The 11,137-nt window shown below is 39.6% G+C and overlaps 1 protein-coding gene across 5 annotated transcripts in view; it reads left to right on the forward strand.

Annotated features, from left to right (window-relative positions):
* The window catches only part of LOC145355866 (uncharacterized), a 92,261-nt gene extending 83,178 nt beyond the window's left edge, over positions 1–9,083 (forward strand). For all 5 annotated transcript variants that reach the window (XM_080208304.1, XM_080208322.1, XM_080208342.1 and 2 more), the window contains 3 exons: positions 1,286–1,385; positions 7,124–7,366; positions 7,806–9,083. In XM_080208304.1, the coding sequence (XP_080064430.1) occupies positions 1,286–1,385; positions 7,124–7,366; positions 7,806–7,873 (411 nt within the window). In that variant the 3' untranslated portion in view covers positions 7,874–9,083. The remainder of the gene's footprint in view (positions 1–1,285; positions 1,386–7,123; positions 7,367–7,805) is intronic.
* The last annotated feature ends 2,054 nt before the right edge of the window (positions 9,084–11,137 follow it).

An 11,137-nucleotide genomic window follows, 5' to 3' on the forward strand; every position in this document is an offset into this window, starting at 1 on the left:
TCGAGAGCAATTAAGAATGGGAAACACGTGTTGGCCTAGCCAGCGGAGCGCATATAGAATCCTTGCAATGCAGAAAGACCATTAGGCCCATCAAGTCTGCACTGACTCTGACACCCAAGCCTTAATCCTGTGACCCCACTAATCCCCCAACTGACACATCTTGGTACAGTAAGGGGCAATTTAGCATGGCCAATCCGCTAACCTGCACATCTTTTACTGTGGGAGGAAACCCACACAGACACAGAGAGAATGTGCAAACTGCACACGGACAGTCACCTGAGGCTGGAATTGAACCCAGGTCTCTATGAGGCAGCAACATTAACCGCTGTGCCATCCAAATGCCATAAATGATTTTTTAAAATTATTAAGCCATATGGTGTGTTTGGTCACTGAGCTAGTGTTTTGTGCATTTTCATTATGGCATATCACTTTTCCTTCCAACAAATGCATGTGAATAAAATTTGAGTTTTTTAAATCTTTGTTTTCTTAGATCTTTGGTCCTATTCTATTCTCAAACATGCTACTGTTAAACCCATTGCTGACACAGGTGTTGGAGCGAGCTGGGTTTTAAAAAAAGTTGCATATTACCGTAGAATCCCTATAGAGCAGAAGGAGGCTATTTGACCCATTGAACCTGCACTGAGCACAATCCCACTCAGACCCTATCGCTGTAACCCCACATATTTATCCTGCTAATTCCTCTGACACTTAAGAGGCAATTTAGCATGGCCAGCCCACCTAATCTGCACATCTTTGAGAGGGGAAACTGGAGCAGCCAGAGGGAACCCACGCAGACACGTGTGCAAACTCCACACAGACAGTGACCCAGGACTGGAATTGAACATAGACCCCTGGCACTGTGAGGCAGCAGTGCTAACCACTGTGGCGCTGAGAAGCAGCAGTGCTAACCACTGTGGCGCTGAGAAGCAGCAGTGCTAACCACTGTGGCGCTGTGAAGCAGCAGTGCTAACCACTGTGGCGCTGTGAAGCAGCAGTGCTAACCACTGTGGCACTGTGAAGCAGCAGTGCTAACCACTGTGCCGCCCCATGATGACAACATATTATGTTATAATAATTCCCATATCTTTTTTAAAAACAAACATGTTCTCACCAGGCCAGTATTTCTACAGCCAGGAAACAGTAACCATGTTATAGTTAACACAGGCTGCTAGAAAATTTTAATGGTCTCTAGATTAACATTTATATCTGTCTTACAAATAGTAGGGATGTGTAGAATTCCTTACATCTACTAGTATATTATATATTAGGATTTTTTCTAATTTAGGGTTCTGCTGAGAAATTAATTGAAGAAACAAAATCCTGCATACCAGATGGAAATCCTAGACGTGAGTTGCGTATGGCACCAAACTTGGCGAGTTACCCAGGTAATTTGTGATTCAAACAGATGGTAGACTTTGATAATTCTGTATGGTACAAACTGATTTACCACGTCGCTCCTGGCAGCGCGTTATCACTGCTTGTAAGATCCTGAGGACATCAAAGTCATGTCAGTATTAGACCATTTGGAGGGCTGGATTAAAAGTGGTTTCTAGTACTCTGGTGTCTTCTGTCACAAACTCCATTGCATAGTTTGTTTTGCTGAAACAGAAGTGAATGTTTTTTTCCCTGTTGAACATCCTAAGCCTATACTTTTAGTTGAACTCTTTGAAATAGTTGCACTTTAATCAAGTCTCGTTAAATTACTTTGGCTCAGATAGCAAATATTTTGGAGTTACAAAGCTAACTTGAGTAAGTACATTTTCAGACTCTGGTTTGATATGTTTACAAAGGTTGATTAAATGAGACTACATGTGAGATTAGCTGCTGCTGATATACTTGCATTGAACAGATATTTTGTCTGTCTTCGCTGTAGAAGGAACAAGTAACTTTCCAGAAATAATTCCAAATCAAAAAGTGAAAAGGAGGGAAGAACTTGAAACAATTACAAGCACTGGGGAAAATATATCAAGAAAATTATCAGGACTGAAAACTGACAGGACCTGATGGACTTCATCTTAGGATCTGAAAGGAAGTGGTTGCTGAGATAACAGATGCATTGATTATACTTTTCAAAAATAGCTTAGATTCTAGAAAAATCCCCTCAGATTAAAAAAGTAGCAAATGCAATGCCTTTATTCAAGAAAGGAGATTTTGCTCAGCTGGCTGGACAGCTGGTTTGTGATGCAGAGAGATGCTAACAGCTCAGGTTCAATTTCCATGCTGACTGAGGTTATTTATGAAGGCCCTGCCTTTCCAACCTTGCCTGAGGTGTGGTGATCCTCAGGTTAAATCACCACCACCAGCCTATGATCATCAGGGACTTTTTATACAATCAGGTGGAGAGTTCCAAATCCCCACAATCCTTTGCATGAAAATATGTTTCCTCAACTACCCCCCCCAATCTTTCTATTAATTACTTAAATCAATGCGCCCTAGTCACTGATCTCTCTGTTAAAGTCAATAGGCCCTCTCCACCACTCTATTCAGCCTCCTCTCAATTTTACGCATGTTAAATCTCTCCTCAGCCTCTTCTGTTCTAAGAAGAGCAATCTCGCCCTATCTTTTCTTGTGCCTGCAATTTTCCAGTCTGAGCAACATCCTTGTAAATCTCCTCTGTACTGTCTCTAATGCAATGGCATCCTTTCTGTAATGAGGTGACCAGAACTGCACGAGGTACTAAAGTTGTAACTTAACTAATGTTTTATGTAGTTCCAGCATAACCACATGCACTTGTATTCTATTCCTTGGCTAATAAAGTAGGGGTTCCACATGCACCATGTCAACCTGTGTTACTTCCAGGGATTGGTGGACGTTTGATCCAAGGTTACTTCTGCACCTCTCATATCCTCCCATTTGTGTGTAACTCTTTGCATTGTTTGTCCTCCTGAAGTGCATAATCTCTCCCTTATTTGGTTTGAATTCCATTTGGCACTTTTTTGCCCACCTGACCAGTCCATTAACATCTTTCTGCAGTCTACAACTATCTGACCAATTTTTGTGTTATCTGCAAACTTCTTGATCATTTCCCCTATATTTACGTCTAAATCATTTATAGGACAGAAGGCAGGGACTTAATACTGTGTCCTGTGGAACTCCACTGGAAACAGCTTTCCAGTCAAAAAACATCCATCAGCAACGTGTATGTTTCCTATTACTGAACCAGTTGTGTATCCAGCTTGCTATATTCTCATGGAATCTGAGCTTTTCTTTTTTAACCAGTCTGTCATGTGGGGCCTGGTCAAAAAACCTGGCTAAAATCTTTGTTGACCATGTCAATGCTCATTGTTATTTCCTCCAACAAATCCATGCTGACTGTCCTTGATTAATCTATACCTTTCTGAAAGACGCATTTTACCATTACAGAGGTTAGACTCACTGGCCTGTAATTAGTCAGTTTATCCCTCACTCCTCCTTTAAACAAAGGTACAGCATTGGCAAAACTCCAATCGTCCGGCACCACACCTGTAACCGGTGAGGATTGGATGATGATGGCCAGACCCAAAATTACTACATCACAGCTTCTGGAGTACATTTCACCTTGCCCTAATTTATCTACTTTCAATGCCGTTTTTCCCTTAATACTGTCCCTATGTTTATTGCATCTAATATTTCACACTCCTCCTTGACTATGTCTGCATTGTCCCTCGCCTATATGAAGACAGAAAAAAAGTATTTATTGAAAATCATAACAGGCTACAAGAAGTAAAATGGCCAGCTGCAATGCATTCCTCCCCAGTGAGCGCAGTGCATTCTATGCCCGTTTTGAGCAAGAGGTCAGTGAGAGCATGCCCTCCACCCCAGAAGCCTCAGATGAACCTGTATCTGAGGTCACTATTGCTGACGTTAGAGCAGCCTTCTCAAATGTCAACCCATGGAAAGCAGCTGGCCCACATGGGGTACCCGGATAAGCACTCAGGTCCTGCATAGACCAGCTGGCAGAGGAATTCATAGACATTTTCAACCTCTCTTTACACCAATCTGAGGTCCCTACCTGCTTCAAGAAGAGGACCATCATCCTGGTACCAAAGAAAAGCCAGGCAGCCTATCTTAATGACTGTTGTCTGGTGGCTCTGACGTTATGAAGTGCTTCAAAAGGTTAGTCGTGGCACAAGTCAATTCCTGCCTCCCAGATTGCCTGGATCCACTACAGTTTGCCTGTTGCTCCACAGCAGATGCCAACTCCCTGGCTCTACGCTCAACATCTAGATAACAGTGACGCCAATGTCAGATTCCTATTCATTAACTACAGCTCAGCCTTTAACACCATTGTCCCTACGAGACTCATCTCCAGACTCCGTGGCCTGGGGCTTGGCTCCTCCCTCTGCAGTTGGATCCTAAATTTCCTAACCCACAGACCATAGTCATAAGGATAGGCAACAACATCTCCACAATCATCCTCAACACCCGTGCTCCGCAAGACAGTGTCCTCAGCCCCTTACTATACTCCTTATACATCTTTGACTGTATTGCCTAATTCCACTCCAGTTCGATTTTCAAGTTTGCTGATGACTCCTCCATTGCGGGTCGGATCTCAAACAATGACGAGACAGAGTACAGGAAAGAGATAGAGAATCTGGTGAACTGGTGCAACAATAATAATCTCTCCCTCAATGTCAACAAAATAAAGAAGATAGTTATTGACTTCAGGAAGCGTAGTGGAGGACATGCCCCTGTTTACATCAGGGGAAAAGTAGAAATGGTCAAGAGTTTTCGGTGTCCAGATCAACAACAACCTCTCCCGGTCCCACCATGCAAATGTGATAATTAAGAAAGCCACCAATGCCTCTACTTTGCCAGGAGACTAAGAGAATTAGGCATTTCCTCTACAACTCTCACCAACTTCTATAGATGCACCAAAGAAGGCATTCTTACCAGTTGCATCACAGCTAGGTATGGCTCTTGCTCTGTCCAAGACTGCAAGAAACTACAAAGGTCTTGAATGAAGCCCAGTCCATCACTGAACAAGCCTTCTATCCTTTGAAATCATACACAGTTCCTGCTGCCTCAGAAAAGCATAATCAAGGACGCCATGCACCCCGGATGTACTCCCACCTTCTATCAGGAAAAAGATACAAAATTCTGAGAGCACATACCAACCGACTGAAAAACAGCTTCTTCCCTACCTACCTCATGTTAAGTAGATCTTTCTCTACACACTTCTGAACTCTCTCCTTTTTTATGAACGATATGCTGTGGCTGTATAGTCTGCAAAAAACAATACTTTTCACTGTATACTAAAACGTGACAATAAATCAAATTGTACCCACATTGCTACCTTCCACCCACAAGTTACCTTTTTGCTCTAATATGGGCCTTAGTTATAATTTTATAACTAACGTATTGATAAAACTTAATTGGGTTCTCCTTGCTTTTGCTTATTAATATTCTTTGATGTAGTGCCTAATCTCTTTGCTTTCCAAATTTAATTTTTGATTTTCCCTCTTTCTATACTCTTCTTTCTGTAGTATTGAGTTCTTGGTGTCTAACATAAACTTGCCTTTTTTGCATTATCTTACCCTGTAAGCACTTTGAGATCTAGATTTGGTCATCCCACTCTTAATCTTTGAGGGAACATGTTTACTCTGAACCTTAAGTTCCCCCTTTGTATGCTTCCCGTGGCATATTGTTCATAAAAAAGAAATATTATGGAAACATAATCACCTGCACATTCCCCTCCAGAATACATACTTGTTCCTTTGGAGTTTCTCAGCAAGGATCTACCTTCAAGAAGCTGTTTCCCATTTACTTTTGCTAAATCACTCCTCAGCTTAGTAAAATTGGCCTTGCCCCAATTTAGAATTGTATCTTTGTCCTTTGCCATAATTATGTTAAAAATAACTGAATTATGATCCATACCACCAAAATGCTCTCCCATTGTCGCTCCTTCTACCTGCCCAGCTTCACTTCTAAAGCTAAGTCCAGAAGACACTCTTTCTTAACGGACATGTACTGGCCAATAAAGGTTCTCCAGAATGCACCTTAAGAATTCTGTTCCCTCTCATTTTTTCCACACTAAACTATTCCAGTTAAAATTGAGCTAGTTCAAATTCCGTAGTATGTTTTTGCACTTTTAGCATCATTTGTATTACTATGCACTAGAAGCTTAATTAAACCAGCTATTTTATGACCATGACTGCAAGAATAGGGCATAGGCTGATTTCTCTGGTAAGTAGTTCATTTGATTCCTTCAAAGTCTATCCTCCATTAAGGCTCAAATTAAGAGTTTGATGAATAGCTCACCATTCACCTGGATGTGCACAACCAAACCTTTGGATGGTTCTGAAGTTTAGAACCATCAAAGAAACAACAGTTTGCTTGATTGATGTTTCTGCTACTGGACTTCATCTCGATCTGCTCTATTACAGTTTTGTTAATGCACTATGTACAAATCTGTAGGATATACTGCTGCATAATTCATCAGCATTACTTTGTTAGTTATTCTTTGCCCTATAACTTCTATCACCGAAGAGCCATGGCAGAAATATTATGGAAACATAATCACCTGCACATTCCCCTCCAGAATACATACTTGTTCCTTTGGAGTTTCTCAGTCAGTGTCTTGGATTACCTGATCTTCTACCATTGTGAGAGTGTCATCATCACAAGGATTTCAGCAGTTCAGATTGCCCATTGCCACCAGGCAAGTAGCAATGGGTGTAAATGTAGCCTTGCCCACATCCAGAAAACAAAAAAATAGCAGTATCATCGATTTTCTTCTTTGTCAAAGATTCCTTCAACTGCATTTTGAGTGGAAGGACTCAGTTGCTCAAATCTTGGAATTATATATTGATGTTGGAACTCCCCTGTTATTGATAGTGTTGTCACAGTGGAGGTTTTCATTAAACTTTCATGTTTACATAGGTACAAGACTACAGTTTTATTTCTGGGTTACAACCTGTATTCCCCAAAGGGTGGTTGAAAGTGTTTTATATTTAATATAAGCAATTTGTTCTTGTACAAAACTTGCAAGTTCTTTTATTTGTTTGTCATTGCTTCTCATTTGTTGGCTTCACTCTTGAGTAAAGACATCTTTAATATGTTGCATCTTACAGAGAAATTGAATGCCTGTATTTTGATCATTATTGGATTATTTACACATTCTTATGGATGTTAATTATATCAGGTAACTCTGGCAGGGATGCGTGTATGCGGCAATCTGTTGAATATCCATCCTCTGGTACTCCATTCAGAAGTTCCTCAAATAATCCAGCATCCCATCCTGTGATGCGTAATACAGATGTGACAATGTCATCCATTCATAGCAACATCCTGACCCCATCACTACTGAATTCTATTCGAGAAATGGATGAAAATACAGTTACTAGCACTCTGTCAAGACTAGCTGCCAACAACCCTGCATTTGAAGGTAAACTACTTTTTAAATTGCATTAAGGAGAATGGATAAAATTGCATTATTATTTGGGTCACAAAGTGTTTACTGCCAAATTATGAGCTTACTTTTTTTTACGTAGGAAAATACAGCAGAAATCAAAATTCCATTAACATCAATAATGAATGACCAATTATCTGTTGTTTGATGGCGCTAGCTGAGGGACTGCTCAGGACTCCAGAACTGTTTGGATTGGTTACAAATTCTGTCACCTTACACATCTACAACACTATTGACATAGAAGCTTAATGTTAAATTATTCAGTCTTCACATGCCCATTATCTACGTGTGCTGTTCATTACAAAAGGATCAAAAAGAGCATCTTTTCTAAAAATGATTAAAGCACATCAGTTTAAAATATTTCATAATTCTTTAGCTATTCATTGTCAGTTGAGCCATGTTGCTTTCTTTGCAGGTATAAGGATTTCAACCTTGGTTACAGTGTTGAGGGAGGCTGGTGTGATTAGTAAAAGACCAAGTTAAGATGTACTACAATTCAATACTCTATCCATCTACAAGAAAATACCTGGACATCTTGGACAACAGCTATGAATTTTAAAAAATCCCTTTTAAACCTTGTTAATAAGCTTACTTTAGGAAAAAGTCTTGTTTTGTGCATTCCAAGTTTTGAAATGTCAGTTCAGTATGTCAGTAGAACAAAATTATCTTTGTGAGTAATGTTGATTTACAGCTTTGATGTAGATCTTTTATTTCTGATTGCAACAATGCTTCAAACTTCTGGATTTCAAAGTTAGCTGAAGTGTTCTGTATTCTGTTTGCTGAAGTTGTTAGAAATACAAAACTTGAACATTTTGATAGTTGAAGTAGTACTGGCATTGATTTGAAAGTGGTAATTTCAGCAACAATGTGCTGATGAGAGATCCCATCGGTTATTTAAAACAAACTCAAACCATTTTGATTTGCAGCAGGGCATTGGTGATCCTCTTGAATACTGAGTGACCTTTAGCTTCCAGAAGATAAGTATCTTAATTTTCACATTTCACATGTCACTTAGCACAGGTGCAAGACATCAGTTGCAAGTGGATGCTTCAGTGTTGACAGTTTCAATTAATTAATTTGGGGACGACTTGTGAATATTACAAAGCAAACTAAGATTTTTTTTACAGAAACACAGATTTGCCAGTATCCCCAAATTTATGACTATTAGAAATCCTGCTTGCTTAATTTGTCTTGGTCCTTAATGAGTTCCAGTGAAAATAGATAAAAGAACCATTTATTTTATGCCTAAAAAACGTGTAATTGGGAAAAAAAAGTGTAATTCACTATTTAGCCAGAATTTATTGATGTTTTAAAGGCTCCAGAAGCGTGTTGGTGTAGAGTTGTTTGCACTGACTGGTTAGCATTTCTGCATGTAAGTATTTTCCATCATAATTTACTGAGCCCACTGATGAATGCAGTCATTTCCAACATCCTGATTGTAAAACACAATTCATTTTGTTTTGAAAACTTTAGAAATTAAATTGAGATTTTAATAATACCTTCAAGAAATGGCATTATGGTTGCTTTGAAACTCATCAATTGCCAAGAATTACTTTCATTTGAATGCCACCAGCCCACATGTAATCATTACAGACAATGACTTTCAATACAAGTATATCTTTTATTTGTTCTGATGAGAAATGTAATCTTTTTCTTTTTGTGTTTTGGGTAAAATAAATATTGTATGACTGTTTCCTTGTGAGGTCTGGTTTCCTATTGAAACAATTGTTATGTGTTTGGTTTCATTATTCACTTAATGTTGCAAGTTACATTTGGAGAGATTAGTGTATGGACAGCTGTTTCCTTGGCATCCCATGCCACCATTTAAGTATGGAATTGCAGTTAAGGGGAAGGTGATAAAGTTGGGAATAGTGGAAGACAACACTGGACAGTTGGCAGTTTCCATCCACTTTTTATTCATTTTCTGTTGCTTTTAATGGCAGTGAAAAATGTAGCCTTTTAAAATCTGATAGGAGAAATTGAATGTCAGATGTGTGCGATGGTTCATTTTCTCCTGTCACCCACAGTTGGACTTGTTTGAATTTAGTTTCTTTCATCCATTCTTAATTTCACCTTTTTCTATTTTCAAAAATGCTATTTAGGTTTACTATATGATTAAGATGAGTCCCATTACAATGGTCAGTAATGCTGGCTTGGCCCAGTTTGGCTCTTACACTGTAACTTGGGGGTGCTGAATATATTGGCCATCTCCTTAATTGCCCTTTTCCCAGATCAGTTCTTCAGCTAGCATAGAACCTGAGTGTGATGAGAGTTGGTTTGTTAATGATGTTGCTGTTTGTTGATGTGTTAATATTGTTGCTCAGCAGGGGGCTTTTGGGCAGGAACGCCTCTGCGCAAGCATGGGAAAGCAGGCGTTCTCCTTGCATGGAGCGTTTTGGTACCAAAGAGATATAGGATAATAAGGATAGCTGAATCTCTGCTGATGCACTGTGAACACCTAGGATTGGACAGCTTCCTAAAATTCTATTTGCCTCATCACCATTTCCCATTGATGCCTGGTACAAAATGGTCTGGAAGACACAATCATACCCAATTTTGACATAGTTATCCGATGTACCTGTTCTGGGGAGGGGGCACCAAGACCCTGGATCCTTTTATTCTATCTTTATTTTTTTTTAATTCCCTTTGGCTGTGATGTTGGAGCAGTACTGTGGTGAAGTAGGTTCTTATATTGCCATGTAATTCTTTCTTTCATGTTGGTTTTGCGTAAGCAATTGTACCCACAACAAATTTCCATTAGGACAAAGTGTATTGTATATATCTTAATTTAAAATGTGAACTGAGGATGGTATAGTGGTTAGCACCAGGGACCCAGGTTCAATTCTGGCCTTGGTTCATGTCTGTGTGGAGTTTAGACATTCTCCCTGTGTCAGCATGGGTTTCCTCTGGGTGCTGCAGTTACCTCACACCCTCCAAAGCTTGTGTAGGTTAGGTTGATTTGCCATTGCAAATTTATTTATTGTCAGGGCGATTAGCAGGATAAATACATGGGGTTACGAGGATAGGGCTTGGATGGGAATGTTGTTGGTGCAGGCTCAATGGGCCAACTGGCCACCTCCTGCATTGTATGGGTTTCTATGAGGATATCAAGAATGGCGGAGAATGACTGAAAGGTTGATCAGGAGAAATAAAATATAAGAGGAAGAAATGTAAAAGCTGATGAGTTTCCACAAGCATTTAAAAAGGAAGAAAGTGAGTGAATATTGGTGCCTTGGAGAGTGACAAAGGGGAGGGGGGTTAACAGCAGATAATAAGGAAATGACAGATGAAATGAAATATTATTCATTATGTAGAAGATATTTTAAAAATTCCAGCAATAGCTCTAAATTAGGAGGTGGAAGAGAGAGGAACTTGGTGAAATTATAATTACTAGGGAAGCTATATTGAGCAAACTGATGGAGTTGCAGGCTGATAAGTCTCTGGGTCTTCAGACTTCATCCTAGAGCCTTAAAAGAGATATTAAAAGAGTTATTTAGATATTAGATGCGTTGGTGTTAGTTTTCCAACATTTGCTAGGTTCTAGAAAGGTTCCATCAGACTAGAAAGCAGTAAATGTGACCATTCTACTCAAGAAGGTAGCAACGAAAACATAATGAGGTTGCAGATGGATATAAAAATAGGTTGAGTGAGTGGGCAAAAATCTGGCAGATGGGGATATAATGTGGGAAAATGTGAAGTTGTTCCCTTTGGCAGGAAGAATAAAAAGGTAGAGTATTATTTAAATGG

This window comes from Carcharhinus amblyrhynchos, chromosome 2 (assembly GCF_965287045.1).
Source record: "Carcharhinus amblyrhynchos chromosome 2, sCarAmb.v2.hapA, whole genome shotgun sequence".
NCBI classification, from domain to species: Eukaryota; Metazoa; Chordata; class Chondrichthyes; order Carcharhiniformes; family Carcharhinidae; genus Carcharhinus; species Carcharhinus amblyrhynchos.